Genomic DNA, 20,210 nt, shown 5'->3' with positions numbered 1-20,210 from the left:
AAGTTGTCAATATGATTTCATTTCCTTAATAATGACAGACAAAAGGACATCTTGGTACTTAAGTTTCCCTCTTCCCTGATGAAAGTAAAACATAAGGATTACTCTTTCAGCATGAATTCAGTTTCTCGATTTGGGGTAAAAAGACTATTCATGAAATGTATCCTGGAGAATCACTGGATAAGATTAATTGTAGTATTATCTCTCTGGCAGCACATGCATCACACAATTCTGTTATGGTTGAGCTCTCATATCCTTAGAAACTAGAGCAAATAGAATATTTGATGATATTCTTTTAAGTGATTTGTGTAGGCACACGTGTGACTGAAATTATTGTCCAAACAATCTGTTTTGCTGGGGGTATTAAAACACGTTCTTATCAATCCATGTGTGCATCCATCCTTGCATCCGTCCACATACATTTATCTTTTGGGGAGCAGAACTTCAAATAGTTTAATATTTCTTCACCAAACTTGGTAGTTTTGGAATTCTGAATAAAATAATTTTGGTGCTTCCATGGCAACAAGTTTGACTGCGACTTACATTGGTACTTGTGCTCCTTTCAGGAGCAGAAGTTTTAAAACCTTTCATTGCTCCCCTTCCACTTTTCCATATACTCACCAAAACATTTGGCATAATCATAACTTGTAGACATATTCATGAAGGATATTTTGCCATTGCAGGGGAGATTGATGACTTTGTCTTCTTGTTTCGATATTGTATTTTTTAAAAAAAATTCATGTAAGAAGAAATTACGTACAGTAAAATAATTTCCACGTCAATTTCTTTTCATGTTATGTAGTGAAGACTTTGCCTTTAAGCATAAGTTAATGTTAAATACATTGAAGTTTGTTCTTGTAAGTATGTAAGACAACATTAAAACCTTTGCTGACTGCTTATGCAATCCTTAAGGTCAGTGAGTCAGCCTAGTGGTTGAAGCATGTTCTCGTCAGGCCAAAGACCCAAGTTCAATTCCCCACATGGGTACAATGTGCGAAGCCCATTTCTAGTGTCCTCTGCCATTGTATAGCTGGAGTCTTGCTAAAAGTGACATTAAAACCATACTCAGTCTGTCACTTGGAATTCAATCCTTTACACAAAAAATGTAGACAACAGTATGAAATCGTTGAAAATTTTCACCACTGTAATGTAGCATAAGTGACAAGACAAATTTCACAATACCGAAAGCGGGTGTGGCCTAGTTTTGTTAGGTTTCAAATTCAAAAGAAATTTCTACTCATTGATTAGAATTTTGTTTGTTTTCTGGAAACATGACATAGTTTGCTGCAAATGTCTTGAATAAGATGCAATATGTGCAATGATATAAAGCTGTGCTGGTAACATTTACTATATTTGAAGTGGCCCAGATGTTGATGCATTTCCTTGTCTTATGAGTTCAAGTCTGCACATGTCAACCATTTTGCTGAAACTTTTTTCTTAGCAACAAACCTTCTGCTATAAAGTTTTGTAGATCACTGTCTCATCATACAGAGATACTTGTTGTTAGGATGGCTCCAGAAGTCATGAAAATGTTTTATATAAATTTCACCAATATAATAAATTGAACGTCATTACAAATTTGTCCATAGACTTAAGTACTATGTTTGACTGCTTATTCACATTACGACCAAATTTTTACTTTTTGTTTGCGATATTTAGTAAAAATTCTCATGGGGTACAATTATTGCCTGCTTTATCATGGAGACTTTAAATGTTTTCATGTAGTATGACAGAGCTTGCCCGTTTTGAAACATCTTCCTTTGAAAAACTTGATGCATTTACTTTCCCTTGTGTTTGTACTCTTCAGTATTATATTCCAAGCATTCATTCATGAAATTGTGATTTCTAATTTGACGTCTCTACGTTAGAAAGTTTTACTGGTAACTGCCCCAACTGGGGACTGGCACTGTGAACAGAGGTGTACCTTTCTGAAGGGCTTACTTTACAATTTCCAAAAGATACGCATATGAAATAATAATCATAGGAAAATGAAAAGAAATATGCAGAAATATATGACAAAGTACTAATAAGTCCTCCCTTATTGATTTTCAGAATCATCTCATCCCAAAAAGCTCCCAAGATACTGATATGTCATTTCTGAACATTTCCGCCATGTTGGCATCTTCGCTGTATATATGTAGCATTGTTGTAAATAACAATCGATATTTGTCTGGCCCTCTTTGTTTTGTGGTGAGTTTTTTTGTTTTTGTTATCATTTAGTTCTGTTTTATGATTTTACTGTTTGTTTTTTCTTGCGAATAAATTTGGGTGATCGAACTACAAATCTGTTTGCCCAGGTCAGTACAGAAAAAAAATTAGATATGGTGACTTTAGGGGCTGTTTTTGCAATTGCAATTCTACAGCAAAAGAAGCAGCTTTGCAGTAGTATTGACACAGTATTCAACTATTGCCAATCTATGTGTCAGTGAAACAGAATGGGTATTGCTATGAATTTCAAAGTCGTCCATTTCCTTCCCTCTTGTGACTCAAACGAAAGGCCAGTAACTCTAAGTTGTCAAAAGTTTGCATTTTAGAATATGTAAATGTATAATTAATGTTTTATTTGTAACTAATTTGCTATGATTATAAAGCATCAGTTGCTATTTATACGATTCATCATATTTTAAGGTTCACTGAAGCTCTATGTTTCCGTCTATTCCTTCAGTTTTTTCTGCTTCTGTTTCGATCAGTCTACTCAGTCAATCTACTCTGATGGCCAGGGAATGTATTTTAATGATTTATTGTTTAATTAGTCTACAGTTAGTTCTGTTTGAATTTTTAAAAAGTGACCAGTTTTCTAGTTCATAAAAATTGAAGCAAGTGGGTTATGAGTTGAGACATTTATTTTCTGTTGAGTGGGTTATAAATTGACATTTATATTCTCTGTTGAGTGGGTTATAAATTGATATTTATAGTTTCTACTGTGACTGTGACTTGTGACTCAATAATCTCATGCACAAAATGACAAAGATGTGTTGTTTAGTGCCAACTTCGGTGTTATTCTAAGGTTTATTCTTACTAATATTTTTCTCTGATTTCATTCTCTGTATTATTTTATCATCAGAGGTCATGTGAAATGCCTATTGTCTAGCTTCATCTCTGTGTAAAAGTATACCTGTTATTGCATGTGATTTCTATATACACATATTTACATGTGTATTGAACATACATCGTAATATTCACCTCTTTCATAGTGGAGTAATAGTAATAACGTTTCATTGTATATACACTGAACTGCAAAAGAAATGCAGTTTTCTGAAAAGTGAAATCTCATTAAAGTAAGGCTGTTATGTCTTCTATTTAAAATTTTGATACAAAGCTACAGTTGCATTTCCTTTGCTGCTCAGTGTGGCTTGTTGTTTGTGAGCCAGCATCATTCCCAGAAAGTTTGGACACTGAAATGTGAGAAGAATTGTGATCATGGTTCATGGTTCATGATTCATGCAGTTCATGTATACAGCTTTGTGAAAATGGGAGACAGATATTGGATTGTGTCCTTGAGAAGAAATAGGACTCATAACATCCCCTGGAAAACACCATACTTGTTAAAACTGGGACTGCCTTTTGGACTAAAATGTCAAGAACGTACTGAATCCCCAAAGAATTGAACTTTGTGACCATTATCATATTCCCAGCATCATCACCATCATCATCATCTTCATCACTGCAATCACTCCAACCTTATTACCCATCATGCATTGCAGACGTGGACAGTGGGATCATGGAACCAGAGTTACCTCCCCCTGCCCCTCATATGAAGGCATATCACTACATCAACCAAATTCCTACGGAAGGAGTGTTGGACTTGGAATCGCCATATATGGACATGACTGGTTTACAGAAAGGTGAATACCTGCTGGAGATATTGTACAAGGAAATGTGACAATGAAAGACTGATATGGAAATAGTTTCAAAGGGCTAACATCATGTTAGTTTTAGTTTGGTGCTGTCATTACTAATATAATCATTTGTCAAACATATTTGGGACTGGTTGTTGATTGCCGGAAATTGAGAGAGTGAATCTTGGAATTATGTCATATTTATATCTTGATCTGCACCCCCTTCCAAACACTTGTAATATTTGCCAGGGCTGCAACTATTCAGTTCGATTTATTGAAAATTGAATTTGACACCTTAGTTTTGATTTTCGATAACCATCATCACTATTTCAAAGCCATGTTTGAATACCTGTTCAAATTATTTCCACGTAGCCAGAACATATATATGACTCCCAAATCGAGCACTCACGGTTTTGAATGCTGGAATAGAGCAAAATGGCATTGATAATACAGGGCTAATTATCTAATGAGAATTGTTGTTAGTAGACATCACCAAGTTGACAATGGATTTCAGGCTAGAATTGCTGACTCGAGTGTTGGATGAAACCTGATGTTTTACTTATGTGAAGAATTGAATCAAATTTTGAAAAAGTAATCAAATCAAGGTCAGGGTGAATCGTTGCAGCGCTAACATATTCCCATGACACCTCATTGTCTAAAATGACCACTCCCTGAATAGTTCTCAGTGCTAAGGTTCATACCTTTAAGTGACACCCAAACTTTCACATCTGTTGTGCTCGTCTGCTTTAATATTTGAATCATCCCTGCGACAAAACTATTTGTGTTTGAAAGAATATGTTTGTTATTTTCTTTTCATTTTATTTAAATATATTTCAGTCCTCCAAGAAGATAAGCCCTTTCCCTGTAAGAAGAGAACAAAATCCAAAGGTACTTTTACCAATTTATTTCAACTCTTTTAAGCTGTTTATATCCCATATAATCTCAGAATTCGCCATGTACTGGATGCCAAACTGTTATAAACATATCTGAGTTTTCGTTGTAAGGGCTTTTTAAACCCATGAAGATCTGCATTGGAATTGGTCTTCAGCAACCCATGCTTGTCATAAGAGGAGTAACAGGACCTGGTGGGCAGACTCGCTGACACGTCATTGTATGCCATTTGTATAGAACGATCATCAGCTGACGTGGTTGATAACTGGATTTTCCAGATTTTATTGTTGAGCTGAAATATTGCTGAGTGTGGTGTTAAACAACCAACCAGCCAAATGTTTTATCTTCCTTCAAAGAGATACAGAGTCCTCATACGTCCAAGATCAAAATCACCATTGCACCTAGTATGCTTCAGCAGTTGATGTGGGTGTGGGGTTGGGATCTGCATGTGTGTGTTTTTGTAAATGGACAAAAGCAACATGCTTCACTTATAACTGCCATACAATACAAGTACTTGCAGAATTGCAGATTGTGAAAACACTACTTTTACATAATCTGGAAACCGACCAAGTGAAGATTATTAATTCCTGAAATAATAGCTTTGTGTTGCAACTCATGTAAATACTATGCTTTAGATGTTGTAGGGTAGCCTAGTAGTTAAACATGCCAAAGGTGCTGGTTTTTTATTTGCCTGTTGGTGCAGTGAGTGAGGTATTAACCTGTTGTTAAAGGGATGGTGGGGTAGCCTAGTGGTTAAGTGTTGGCTTGTCATGGCAAAGACCCAGGTTTGATTCCCTTATGGGTACAATGCATAAAACCCATACCTGGTGTCCCTGCCATGATATTGCTGGAATATTGCTGCAAGCGGCCTAAAACTAAACTCACTCGCTGTTATTGCAAACAGATGATATTTGCAATATCAAACAATATTGCAAACAACAGCATCAGAAAAGTATTGAATGACTTACTCACTCCTATATACTCTCACAATGCTCTTGCATAATAGTTCTTTGTATGTTGTGAATTTACCCTAAGCCCATGGATTGATTCACAGATAAGACATGTGCTGTATATTTCGAACTGATATTTGATACATTCTGTGTTCAAGGCAAAGAGGAAGTTCAGAGATCCGTGTCAGAAGGAGGCAAGAGGCTGTCCTTCATGAACTCAGAAAGTAAGTGTGTCGTGTTAATTATGTAACTGGCTTAATGCACTGGAGATGGCACATTTGGATCCTGTGCTTTAGATCAAGGAAGTTGTGATAAGAAGTAGTTCTTTGACATGATTGCCTGGCAAAAAAGTCAGTAATTTAATAGATTTTTATGAAACAAAACAAACATATGGTATAAAAATAGACAAACCATTGCTTAAAAATGAGTTTATTGATCTAGTTAACATAAATGCCAGCTTCTGCACGTCCTGAACAAAATGCAAATATGCTAACAAAACAAACGTATGATATAAACATGGGCCAAGCATGATGAAAACAGTAAAAAATATATGAGATAAAATCTTGGACACATTGCTTACATAGGAATTGTTAGATATTGGTTAGCATTAATTACCATTAGCAAGCCTAAACATTCATTGAAATTACCAATAAAATTTCATATTTGTATTTTGGAGAACTACCAAGAGGTGATTATAAACTCCTGATTTTCTTTACAGCTGCCTCTTCCAATGGTGAAGACAGCACATCAGATGCCTCAAAGCCCCGCAGCCCCCGTCCAGCCAGCGAGGGATCAGCAGAAGAGATCTCAAGTTCTCCTGAAGCCTTGACCGACTTCCTTAGCAGCTTCAAACCTCCTCCATCCCTTCCTCCTAAGAAAGGCCCTCCAACACCTGCTAAACCACAGCTTTCCAAACCTCAACTTTCCCAGTCTGCATCCCCATCACAGTCCTTGTCTTCATCAGTGTCCTCATCAACATCATCTCGCCCTGGCTCCTCTGTCAAGCCACCTCCACCAACATTTCCAAAACCCAGGAGTTCGTCCTGCCCTAAAGTTTCCGATGTTTATGAGTCTAGTCCCTCCGAATCTCCTCACACAAGTGAAAGAGAATCGTATGTGAAAACTGAGAAGTCGTTGGAGTCCACACCAGATGTTCCTAGTGAAGACACCCAGCTGGTGTCTCAACTATATGGAGACATCATGGCTTCTTCCTCCCCATCAGGAACACAAGGTGTCCCATTGGAACATGTGCTGTCTGACGATGAAGCATCCAATGTTAGAATGGAAGAACATGAACAACCAAGTGCTCTGATTGGGGATGTGTACACGGTAAGTCTTGAAGGTCAGATCTATGACTAGTTGCTAGTATTCCATGACATGCAGCTGGTATTCTTTGACTTGTTGCTGTAAATCCTTGACTTGTTTCTGATATTCTGTGACAAGTTGCTGTAAGTCTATGACTTATTGCTTAAAGTCTGTGATTCATGAATGTTAATCCAATTCTTGTCGCTGATATTTCATGACTTGTTTCTGCTATTCTTTTACGGGTAGCTGTTATTTAGTGATACTCTTTAACTTGTAGTTGAAATTTCAAAACTTGTTCCTGTAGTCCATGACTTGTATTCTTTAACTTGCTACTGTTATTCCACTACTTGTTGCTGTTATTCCATGTCTTGTGGTGGTTATTCCACTTCTTGTTGCTGTTATTCCATGTCTTGTGGTGGTTATTCCACTTCTTGTTGCTGTTATTCCATGTCTTGTGGTGGTTATTCCACTTCTTGTTGCTGTTATTCCATGTCTTGTGGTGGTTATTCCACTTCTTGTTGCTGTTATTCCATGTCTTGTGGTGGTTATTCCACTTCTTGTTGCTGTTATTCCATGTCTTGTGGTGGTTATTCCACTACTTGTTGCTGTTATTCCATGTCTTGTGGTGGTTATTGCACTACTTGTTGCTGTTATTCCATGTCTTGTGGTGGTTATTCCACTACTTGTTGCTGCTATTCCATGACTTGTGGTTATTCCATGACTTTTTGCAGTTATTCAGTGACTTGTTAATGTTATTCCATGACTAGCTGCTCCAGTTCTGAGACTTTTGTTACTATTCGTTGAACTAATACAACTATTTCCTGACTTGTCTTGCTGTTCACTGAATCAATGTTTTCTTGCTGCTGATTACAGACCAGTGAGTTTTCCATGAGAGGGAGAACCACAACCCGAAGTAAGATCTCATCATTCCTCAAACGCATTGGCATGAAAAAACACTCCAGTGAGCATGACCTTTCTAGCAGTGGCAAACAGAAGGTAACCATGGAAACAGTAGCCTTCATTTTCTCAGTACAGTACCTTCCATGTGTGCTTTTCGGTTGCTACAAAATTAAATGTCTTATTCCATTAGCATTTTATAATGTTGACATTGAAAACACTCTTCATCAAAGTCATGGAGTGTAACTTTATGTTGTTGAAGTATCAATCATATGCAATTTGTCAAACATAACGATCATTTCTCCTCTAATTCCAGTTCAAGATACCTATTTGTATTTTATTTGCAGAAAACACGTTTTTATGTACGCCAAGCTCGAGGCAGTGACCCTGGCCTTTCAGGTATTTGCTTTGATAACGTCCAGCTTGGAGCCCAAAAGAACTTCACTGTCCCACGTAACTATGTCAATTTTGTTTTTCTTGTGTGGCAATATTAGCTTTCTGCACTTCTTTGTTCTTAGAAATGCACCACAAGAATAACCAATTGACATAATCTGTGCCTCAGTGGATCAAAGGCTTATTTATCTTGTAAAGAACGTGTTTATTGGGCTTTTGTTCATGGTTTTCATCTAGAAAATTTTTGTAACAATAATGTAAACTAAATAAAATCATAAAATAGATTTTGGTGTACTAATGAACTTATGTTTAAGAATAATTCTTTTAGTACTAAAATTACCTTATTTCTGTGATTTGAAGCTTCTTAAACTAATGTTTAAGAATGATTGCTGTACTACTAAGTCATTTTATTTTCATATACTAATGAACCATGTCTTACAATTATTTTAACAATTTAAATCCTCTAGATTCCATGATGTGAAATTTTACAAATTAATCATGACAGAATGATTCCTACAGCCCCTGTTTTCATGAAATATGCAAATATTATCTAATGCTGTAGAATTCAGTATGGATTCTTACGCACTGGTAACGGTCTTGTTGATTTCACTTTAGATTGGTGAATTTGCTCTCTAACACAAAGTCCAAATGTGGCAACAAAACCACCTTACACAACATCCAGGTGTGTAAGTTGCATGCATGAAATTGAAATTTCACTGCACATGCTTGTTGATAACCTGGCTCTTCTACCAAAGTTTTCCCCCCTTGTAAAACAAAATAACAAAAAGTGACAACAAAGTAATGACGACTTGTAAAACAACTTTTTTATTCAGGTGACCAAAACTTTGAGAGAAATGGTCAGAGTCAGTTAATTTCATGTGACTGTCAAAAGTTGGTTTTGTTGCATTTATTAGATTTTGTGTTAGTGAGCAAATCATCAATCTCAAATGAAATCAAAGAGACTGGAGACTGGAGGCTGGTGATTGGATCAGAACAACAAAAATGCAGAAAGTGTTATTTGAAGCACTTGTAGAAAACTTGCACACCATATATATCCCACTCACAAAACACTAACACCAAGCACATCTCTCTTTTTGCTCACCTGCAGAATATAGTTTCACTGATCAAGGTATAATATAGAAGAAACTTTATAGATGACAGCTTCTATTTATTTGTGAGTGTGATATTTCCACACAGGTTCTTATACAGTTGTCCAAGGCGACTCTACTTGTCATAAAAGGTGACTCTGCTTGTCATAAGAGGCAATTAACAGGATCGGGTGGTCAGGCTTGCGGACTTTGTTGACACATGTCATTGGTTCCCAGTTGTGCAGATCAATGCTCGTGCTGTTGATCACCGGATTGTATGGTTCAGACTTGATTATTTGCAAACCAGCACCATATAGCTGGAATATTGCTGAGTGTGGCATAAAAAAACTCAGTTGTACAGTTGTCAAGCGTTGTCATGCTTGACAGGTGTACAAGAATCTGTAAAGAAACGTTGCACTAATAAACAAATAAAAGTTGTTATCCATAAAGTTTGTTTTATATTGAACTTCCCAACTTCTAATATGAAACTCAGAAACAAATCAAGGTAGTTTTATGGTAAGGATTGTTTTGGGGCAGTATTCAACAAGTAGCAGTGCTACCCCATGAAGCCTATGGGTCATTTCCCCACATCGGTACCATGAAGTTGGAATATGGCTAATAGCAGCGTAAAACTAAACTAACTCACTCATTCACTTATTCTGCTTTAAACTTATTTGCTGTGAATACTGTCCAAAGTGGCGTTTAACTTAATTCACCTAACCTCTGTTGCAGTATAGCTGAGGATATAAATCAGTGTTATCTCCGAAAAAGTATTATCTTTCAATATTCTGTCATATTGAGACTTCTTTGCCGTTTATTCATCACTACCTATATTAATCTTGATTTGAAAAATATATATTTATTTCTTCAAGGAACTACCACCTGTTGTGAACCATTCAAAATTATTAAGGGCCTTTGACAAAAAGCACTGTGTAATACATGTATTTGGATTTTGATGTAAAGAACAGCCTTGATATCCTGTAGAATATTTCTTATAGTGTTGTCAGGAAACCATTTCCATGTTTGTCATGTTTTAAATGGTGCGGATGTCTTCCAGGAAAGATGTCTCTACCAGCGGTGTTAGAACCCCCAGAGGCCCGTGATAGTGGAAGCTTCAGTGAAGAAGAAGACGGCACAACTGATGCTGACAAAATTGTAAGTACATCTTCTTGATTCAGGGGTGAAATAATCTCTTGCGATGGTGTGAAATATGGGTTTGTGGCAAAAGTTCACTGAACTGCTTGTTTTGAAATGACATATAGTGGAAGAGAATGCCAAGATTGTGATCTGTAATTATTTCTGTCATTAACTGATTAATACTAAATGTCTTAAACTATTGCAGTGCTAATTTACAGAAATGTGTCTTTTTGCAGTCGTACAGGAGGAAATCAGGGAAACAAGCAATGTCTCACAAGTCTCGTCAATCTCTGGTAAGTAAACAAGTCATGTCTTTCAAGTCCATGGACAGTGGGGTAGTCTAGTGGTTAAAGCTTTCGCTTGTCACGGAGAAGACACGGGTTCAATTCCCAACATGGGTACCCTGTGTGTGAAGCTCCCTTCTGGTGTCTCCCCGCAGTGATATTACCTGAATATTGCTAATAGTGGCGATAAAACAAACTCACACACCACTCATTTTTAAGTACAGACAGTCACTGGTATGAAAGGGTCTCAGTTTGAAATGTTATGTTCCTTTTAACCCAGTCTTATCTTCCATGAAATCAGAAATAGTTTCTTTAGAATCCTAGAGACTGTGATGTTATAGCATCTCATTGGTGAAATAATTTCTTCATTTTCCTTGCCTTGTAATTATTTATTAAGATCAGTTTCTCCTCAAAAGTCATGAACTATGAACCTGTGAAGATGCGGGTTAGAATGGATCTTCAGTAACCCATGCTTGTTGTAAGAAGCGACTAATGGGATCAGATGGTCAGACTCACTGACTTTGTTGACACGTCATTATATCTTAATTACATAGAGCGGTGCTCATGCTGTTCATCACTGGTTTGTCTGTTCCATTTGAATATTTACAGACTATTACTGTCATGGAATGTTACTGAGAGCGGTGTAAAACTAACTCACTCGAAATTATCTCATTGATGTTTGTTTATATATTCTTGTTTTTCACTTTACAGGAGAGGAAGAAGTCTGTCCGTCTTTCACGTGCAATGAATGAAAACATCAGGGATGCTCCCAGCATGCCTCAGCAGCAAAAGTCATCAAGATTTCGTAACATGCTGTCTTCAGCCTCTACATAGACATATCACAATCCATCCCATACAATAGAAAACACTTCAGGTGAATCTTCCTCAGTTGCAATTGAAGATTCTCCATCATGAAAGTTCTGTAAACACCCCATATGTATACATGTAACAAAGACATACTGGTTTGTTTTATATACACATAAGTCTCATATCCGAGATGGGAATGCATGTTTTGTAGCATGTGAGAAATAATGTTTCTGTTCTGACATTTAAAGTTCAGATGGACAAGATGAGCTAAGGACTTTCTCTACGTGTCATATTATATGTGGGGTTGGGTAGCCTGGTGGTTAAAGCGTCTGCTTGTCATGCTGGAAACCTGGGTTTGATTGCCCATGTTGGTACATTTTGTGAAGCCAATTTCTAGTGTCCCCAGCCATGATATTGCTGGAATATTGCTGAAAGCAGAATTAAACCACACTCACTCACCCCATATGTACATGTTGGTCTTAAGACAGTTAACACTAAGTTTGGGTCGTGTATCAAGACAGGAGAAAATATCATGTTTGAGAACCATCTGTGAGCTTTCACAAAGTTTGTGTTTTGTTTGTTAGTGGCAATGTTAATGTAATTGAAACATTTTGTGGTGTTGTTGTTTATAGTGCATTATGTCCATGCTCCGTTTTCACACTCATAACCTAGCAGTATAATATTTATGAATGATATTTATCATAAAGCGTGTATGTATATAGTATGACAAGGTTAAATATATACTGAACAGCAAAAGAAACGCAACACTGGCTTTTTTTTCTTTTTAAATAGAACACACAACCATGAACACTTACTTTTAGGAGATTTTGTTTCCAAAACTTGCATTTCTTTTGCTGAGACGAGTCCTATATAAGTTTAAATGCAATATTTATTGTTTAACATTATGAATTGTCACAAGGTGATGAATTTTTTTAAAAAACATGCATCTTGCTGTATTTCAAAGACTTAAAGTCTTTTGTATATTGTTGCAATATGGGTTATTTCTCTCCATGTACAAGTCTAAGGCAAAGTAGTGCAGAATTTTGTCCATTGTTTCTGCCCGATTGCTACCATTATAAGTTCTTATCCAAGATTTGTCGAGGTACGGCATCTCTGTACCTTATCCAACTGTGTGTGATTCGCCTGTGTACTGAGCATCTAACACCTACAACATTTAGACCTTCATGTAGGACGAGTATAGTGATGACAGCTTTTTTTAATTGTAATGAACAGTGTTTCTGGGCTACTCCTTTCCCCTTCTTCAGCTGATGAAAGAATGAAAGAAGTAGCCCAGAAAGGTGTTGTACAGTGAAAAGAAGTTGTCATCCATATACTCGTCTTATATATCCAGCAACTTCTAAATGCCTCTCAAGAATCACACTTAGACTTTCATCCCTCAAACAAGCAATCTTAATTACACCTCACATACAGTAGTGATAGAGTTTTTCATATCTTGTTGACCTAGTGCCGACTTGTGAATCTTAGCAGTGACCAGATCCACTAATTCTAGGTTCAGATACCAGAATCAAATACACAAATCAAATACCCACTCTGGAAAGTGACTGCTGTCAAATACATAAACCACATCTTGTATGGTGACAGAAATCACGCAAATCTCACCTTGTACAGTGACCAAAGTCACACTAGCCACACCTTGGAAGGAGACCAATGTCAGACATACAAACCACACCTTGGAAGGTGACTGAAATCAGACACATAAACTACAAATTGGAATGTGAGTGGAGTCAAACATATAAATCACCCTGTTTATGGTGATAATGGGCAAGGGTAGCAGAGTGGTCATTGCACTTTCTCTTCAGTCAAAGTCTGGGTTTGAGCTTCACATGTGTATACAGATATAATTAGAATGTGAGTACATGTATGCCGATGTATATACACCTGAAAACCTCATCTTGTTGAACATAAACAAAAAGTGTGCAATTATGTTTCTGTAAGATTTTGTGTATTAAGTTTGTGTCCAACACTATGATGTATATATGTACATATAACTGCTACTTCCAATAGTATTGATATTATTTGTTCCTGTTTAAGTGTTGTGCAGTAAGAAGGTAAAAAGCAAATTTTACCTCGTTAAAATGCTTGTTGTTGAGGTGAGATGCTCAAGATCACTATACATATCATTGTATGTAGTTGGTGTGAATGAAATGAAAATCATAACCATTTTGTTTATGGTAAAATTTATATTGTATTTTGATGGTTATGAAAAATATATTTTGAGATATTTTTATGCTCAGTATGAAGCAAGACCTTTGGATATTTATTGAGGAAGGGGCCTTTGTATGCTTTTTTGTTTGAAGAAGACCATTAAGTGCCCTGCCTTGTTACTGGGCTTTCTTGTCTATCACTTTGTTTGTTTGTTTGTTTACATGCCACTGACCATGGCAAAAAGCACTTCAGCGAAGCATCAAGCAAGAAACGCTTTGTAGTGGCGCTTTGTAAACCTATTTTTAATCCTAATTGTGTCTCTCTTCCTGGATGTTCGAAGAGTGACACTTATGAAATAAAAATAAACGATAGATTATACTTAATTCCTTGTGTCATTTTCAAGGTATATTAATGTATGTGATAATAGGTTTCCTGTTCAAGAGGGTTGATTGAAAATTATTTAGATCGTTGTAGCAATATGTGAAATATTCAAATCGATGGCACAGACATTGTTCATTCAAGAATGGTAAATTAGAAAGTTTTTGTAATAAAACACTTTTCTATGTGATGGTATGACAAATCTAGAAAGCCTTGAATGGACCATACTATAATATAGTTGACATCACAGGTCTATGAGGACAGTATTATAACATTGTTGGCATGCCAATAGTTCTTTGAGTTTATGAGGTTTAAGAGTTGACAATATTGTGACAGTGTGAACACCACAGGTTTATGAGGAAACAGTATTATTATAACATTGTTGACACCACAGGAGGTCTTTGAGGTGACAATATTATAACATTGTTGACACCACAGGAGGTCTATGAGGGGACTATATTATAACACTGTTGGCACCACTGAAGGTCTGTAAGGTTATAACATTGTTAGCACCACACGATGTCTATGAGGTGACAGTATTAAAACATTGTTAACACTACAGGAGGTCTATGAGGCAACATAATGAATAGAACAGATTGAGCATGTGTTTCATGCACTGAAGGGCAGTGGTCTCTCACCTGTAAGATTGATATGGTTATGTTGATACTGATGTTATGTCTGTGCTGTTCCCTTTGGCAGATCAGGTGCTGTGTATAGTTGCCTCCCTTCTGTGTGCAACTCTGCTGTAATCATGGGTTCAAGTCTCACATAAGGGGCAGTGAGCTAGCCTAGTGGTTAAAGCGTTTCCTCATCACCCTGAAGACATGGGTTCGATTGCCTACATGAGTACAATGTGATGCCCGTTGCTGTTGTCCCTTTCTGTCATATTGCTGGCATATTGCTTAAAGAGACGTAAGACGTTACTCAAATCTGACGCTCCGAATAATAGTTATGGATTTGTCAGTTCCACTTCCAGCTTGAAGTAGACATGTTGTGATACATCTAAAACACTTCAAGACAACCACTCCAAACTCAGTGTATGAAGTATTAAGTCAAAATATTGTCATTTGGTTAATTACATTTTTTGAGGAAGTATGGTGTACCCACATGTCTTTGCTATTGCTTCAGATGGTTGTTTTTAGACGAGGATTGTGGTTGTTTTTTAGAACTTTGTAGATAATCACTAATAATATATATCACATTATATAGCTTCAGTTGTGCAGACCTGTGAAGATCTGGGTTAGAACTGATCTTCAGTAACCCATGCTTGTCTTAAAGGACTGGATGACTTTGCTGACACATATCATCATGCAATAATTATATAGCGATGCTCAAGCTGTTGATCACTGGATTGTCTGGTCCAGATTATTATTTACAGACTGCGACCATACAGCTTGAATATTGCTAAGTGTGGTGTAAAACTAAAGTCACTCACTCACTCACTTGTATACTTGAATCAACAAGGTGGAGTGTCTTTGAGTAGTGAGTAGTTAGTGCTAGGTTTTCATATTACAAACTATGTCGTGGACTACGGATGTAGAAAGATAACAGGGAGGGCTGTGCTTCTGCAGTAAGGCAATGCCTGGTTACTTACATCTAGTACAAGTTCTTTAGCCAAGAGGATTTTTTCTTAAGGACTGTTTAATTTATTAGAGAACTAACACTTGATTGAAGTTATGATATCTGTGATAGACATTACTTTGGGGCATTTTGAAAGGACTTGCATAACCCATGAGAATTGTATTTTTCATCCAGTGTAATAGGTGTAACTCATAACAGTAACAATTCATTGTGTAATGGTAGGAAAATAATGTGGTTTAGTAATGATCTGACTCCTACAAATTTAAACCCAAACCTCACCCCACCCCCCACACACCCAACACACACAGAGCAGTGTTTCAGTTGTATGATACTATTTCTGTTTTTCTTGGCTGTGTGAGCTAAATGCTGGAAGATGATAAGTGCCTTGTTCATGTCATCTCACTCTTTATATCTCTTGGTCAACCTCCTCTAATCTTTGGGCCCATTTCTGTAGTTCTTGTCATTTGCATATTGCCTGACTTGTCTTTTGTTAACATTTTAACGACCAATCAAATTTCGACATTAGGGAAAGGGAGGTACTGGTAACTCATGATCTCTAGAAACTCAAAACCACTGCCAGTTTTAAGACATGAAGACTTCCTTTTATCAAAAACATTAATGATTGCTTTCCTATACATGTCAGGTTTTCAATTTTGAACATCTCGCAAACTTGTGGGAGTGACTGCCATGTTGTGATTGTGCCCACATTAAGTTCAAGTATGTTTGTAACTCACATTCTAATTGGTACATTAGGGGTAGTAACATCGCTGCCAGTCAAGTTGACTAATGGAACTCAAGGATGGGTAATTTGAGTTTGTGAGAAGCACAGGAGTGGATCCAGTGCTAAATGTGTGTAGTATTAACCATGGTAATATAGACAATGCTTTTATCAGCTGAACATTTTATGACTTTAGCTTTACATTCTTACTAAATATTTTATGTTTCAGAAAGTGTATTTTATCAAATTTATACTGAATTATTTATACAAATTACAAATTCAGACAAGAATTGCAATTTTCTTTCCAGGATTCATAATTAGACATGTTTGTTTGTAAATAGATGACTGTTATGTGTATGCAAGAGATTGTGAGGCTATTAACCTTGTAGTTCCTAACAGGCAGCTTGGTTTATCCAGGGTAATAACGATCAGTTTGTGCACTTTGAGCAAGATATCTAGCCTGGAAAAGGTAGATTGTGTTATATTGTCATTATTATTAAGAGATATAGCTTCACCAGCATCTGAGTAATGGAGACACACAGATGTCAGCTGTTTGGGCAGATCATAGGGAAATAGCCTAGTGGTTAAACTGTTTGCCTGTGGCACCTGTTCTGGATTTGATACCATGGGATATTAGCACATTTCCTTCATGTGGTGAAGTACCATGATTCTCGTAGAGTATTGCTCAAAGAATGAACCACACTGAGTAACTGACAAAGATGGTCTGGATGGTCTGGTGCTGCTTGTCTGTTTTCTCGCAGATGTCTTGTCTGTTTTCTCATAGATTTCTTATGTCATCACAAGCTTAATAAAAGTTATGTTGTGATCAACATATGTTGAATGTAGCAATGAGTCCATTAATCCATTACTTCCTTTGTGATTTTAAAGCTGACATCCCAAAGCCTGCCGTTTCTTCTTGTCTTATCACATGAGAATTCTGGGATAAGTCCTTAGTAAGCAGTGGTTGTTAGTCGTAACTTTGACGATAAGATAGTCAAGCTTATTACTTTACTGTCATTGTATCCAATGGGTGTAGATCAATGATCACAATGTGAATCACTGGATTGTCTTGTCCAAATATTTGCAGGCCTGCATTCATACTAGAAGATGGAGAGCAGAGGACCTACACTTTCAGTCTTTGTGCTTTTTAGGTCATGTTGCACAGATACTGGCAGAAAAGTTTGAGAAAATGTGTATGTTTAGAAGCTATATTATGTTTTTAATTTGAAATCTCATTTTTATGTACATAGAAAAGTTTTAGCATTATTCAGAATTTTAAAGTATGTTAATATGAGAGCCTAAGAGGTGTGTGTTTGATGTATATTCAATATTTGCTTGTTTGTAATATACACTGTATACAGTTTGTAATAAAAGCTGTTTCCTCCACCATGTCTATAGTGCTTTGGAAATTATGAAATAGTATTCTTCGTTTTACTTCGATGAACTATTATTTTTATGAAATAAACTTACAAAATATATTTCACTGCCTTGTGTTGTACCTGTATGCATTGTCTTCAGTGATGTTTTCTATGGATATCTGTTTTACATACTGTTTGTCTTACTACACTATTGATGAAATGTGTTAAGAGTAGCCTCCCTTGATTCTGTGAGAACCCTAGGATTGGGTTTGAATCCCTGCTTGACCTGATGTCCTATCTGGGTTTGTCCTCAGCGGTTTCAGCAGCACCTGTGTATGCTTTCATTTAAATGCTGACTTGCCATGATGTAACTTTAACGTTGTTGTAAGTAAAATTAATTCAGACTGACTCACTGGATCTAAATTTTTTTAAAAGCATTTTGAATTTGGATGAACATGAATACATGGGACATTTCAGAGCTAAGTCTCACTTCAGCTAAATAATAACCAGTAAAAATAAGTTGTAGGCATAAGCATGAGTACAATGCCTTACAATGATACACTAGTCGAGGCAACATCAAAGCATTTATAGCATGAAAGGCCACTGGCCTATAGATAAATCTCACGTACAATATGTAAATGTATTCATTCTTCTGGAACCATTGATTCAGTCTATGTCCACCATCTACATATGAGATGGACATCACTATGTTCACCATCAACATATGAGATGGACATTACTATGTCCACCATCAAAATATGAGATGGACATCACTATGTTCACCATCAACATATGAGATGGACATTACTATGTCCACCATCAAAATATGAGATGGACATCACTATGTTCACCATCAACATATGAGACAAACATCACATTGTCCACCATTAACATATGAGACCGACATCACTATGTTCACCATCAACATATGAGACCCACATTACTATGTCCACCATCAACATATGAGACCCACATTACTATGTCCACCATCAACACATGAGACCGACATTACTATGTCCACCATCAACACATGAGACCGACATTACTATGTCCACCATCAACACATGAGACCGACATTACTATGTCCGCCATCAACACATGAGACCGACATTACTATGTCCACCATCAACACAAGAGACCGACATTACTATGTCCACCATCAACATATGAGATGGACATCGCTATGTCCACCATCAAGATATGAGACAAACATCACTGTGTCCACCATCAACACATGAGATGGAAATCACAATGTCCACCATCAACACATGAGATGGACATCACAATGTCCATCATCAACACACAAGATGGAAATCACAATATCCACCATCAACACACAAGATGGAAACCACAATGTCCACCATCAACACACAAGATGGACATCACTTTTTCACACCATGAACGCATGAGATGGTTATCACTGAGTCCACCATCAGCACATCCTGTTGGTATCAAGTTGTATACAATGATATTATTGTTCCCTAAAAGTTTAACGTACAACACAAATGTAGAGCTTAAAACACCCGTGTCAACATTTATACTTAATTCAAATAAATACAAGCAACAAAACGTTATCCACGTCTATCAGATATATCCGCTGAATGACTTCACAACTAACAACTTTACAACTACATTATCAAAAACAGGTTTCGCATGTTTGAAGCAAAGTGCCCCTTTCAGCGTAGACCATGTCTGTCGTATTATTTTACCCGACAGGCTCCATTCAAAAACAATTTCTTTGCCCCGTGAACGATCATGATATCAAGTCAACAACAAGCAACCCGGAAGGTCAATAGTAACACAGTACTGTCTGTCTCAGATATCTCAGCCGGGACGCTGCATGCCTCTACAGTTATAGGCTATGTAAACAATACGTGACTACCACAGTTCTATCGTTGTCTGACGTATCCCAGCACACCAGCACAACACGGTGCATCAAGCTGCACTGAAAGACAGAAAGCTGTCACATGCAAAGTTATATTATGGCATGTGGTAACAAACGTTGTTCTTGGATAAAGTATAAGTGTAATGCTTTCTCATTTGAAACCAGGGCCACTGGGGCCATGTGGTCCAGGGTACCTATGTAAGAGTCACCTGTGCCAGCAAGCAAAACTCCGGGGTTCGAATCCCTGATTAAGATCCTTGGACCAACGTACTTTACTACTCTACATGAGTACTACACATGCCATTAAGCAAACAACGTAATGTCAATTATATACTCTAATACCTCGTTAAACCAAATCACTTTTGCGTACTTAAAGGGGCAGAGAGATAGTCTAGAGGTTAGGTTGAAGATCCGGTCTCGATTCCCAACATGGATGCAATGCTTGAAGCCTATTACTGAAAGCCTTCAGCAACCCATGCTTGCCATAAAAGGCGGCTACGCTTGTCGTAAGAGGCGACCAACGGGATCAGGTGGTC

General features: G+C 37.1%; 1 protein-coding gene across 2 annotated transcripts in view; it reads left to right on the top strand.

Moving 5' to 3' along the window:
• The window catches only part of LOC137283716 (phosphoinositide 3-kinase adapter protein 1-like), a 34,966-nt gene extending 22,527 nt beyond the window's left edge, over positions 1–12,439 (top strand). The window contains exons 6-14 of one of the 2 annotated variants that reach the window (XM_067815381.1): positions 3,702–3,842; positions 4,674–4,724; positions 5,836–5,901; positions 6,396–7,006; positions 7,856–7,978; positions 8,227–8,278; positions 10,418–10,515; positions 10,734–10,790; positions 11,493–12,439. In XM_067815381.1, coding sequence (XP_067671482.1) covers positions 3,702–3,842; positions 4,674–4,724; positions 5,836–5,901; positions 6,396–7,006; positions 7,856–7,978; positions 8,227–8,278; positions 10,418–10,515; positions 10,734–10,790; positions 11,493–11,615 — 1,322 coding nt within the window. In that variant the 3' untranslated portion in view covers positions 11,616–12,439. Of the gene's footprint in view, positions 1–3,701; positions 3,843–4,673; positions 4,725–5,835; positions 5,902–6,395; positions 7,007–7,855; positions 7,979–8,226; positions 8,333–10,417; positions 10,516–10,733; positions 10,791–11,492 lie in introns of both variants that reach the window. The other variant, XM_067815380.1, reaches the window with a different exon arrangement.
• Positions 12,440–20,210: the final 7,771 nt, after the last annotated feature.

The sequence above is a fragment of the Haliotis asinina genome, chromosome 5 (assembly GCF_037392515.1).
Source record: "Haliotis asinina isolate JCU_RB_2024 chromosome 5, JCU_Hal_asi_v2, whole genome shotgun sequence".
In the NCBI taxonomy this organism is placed as follows: Eukaryota; Metazoa; Mollusca; class Gastropoda; order Lepetellida; family Haliotidae; genus Haliotis; species Haliotis asinina.
The sequence above is the reverse complement of the archived record's forward strand: the minus strand, read 5'-3'. Positions and strand labels throughout refer to the sequence as shown.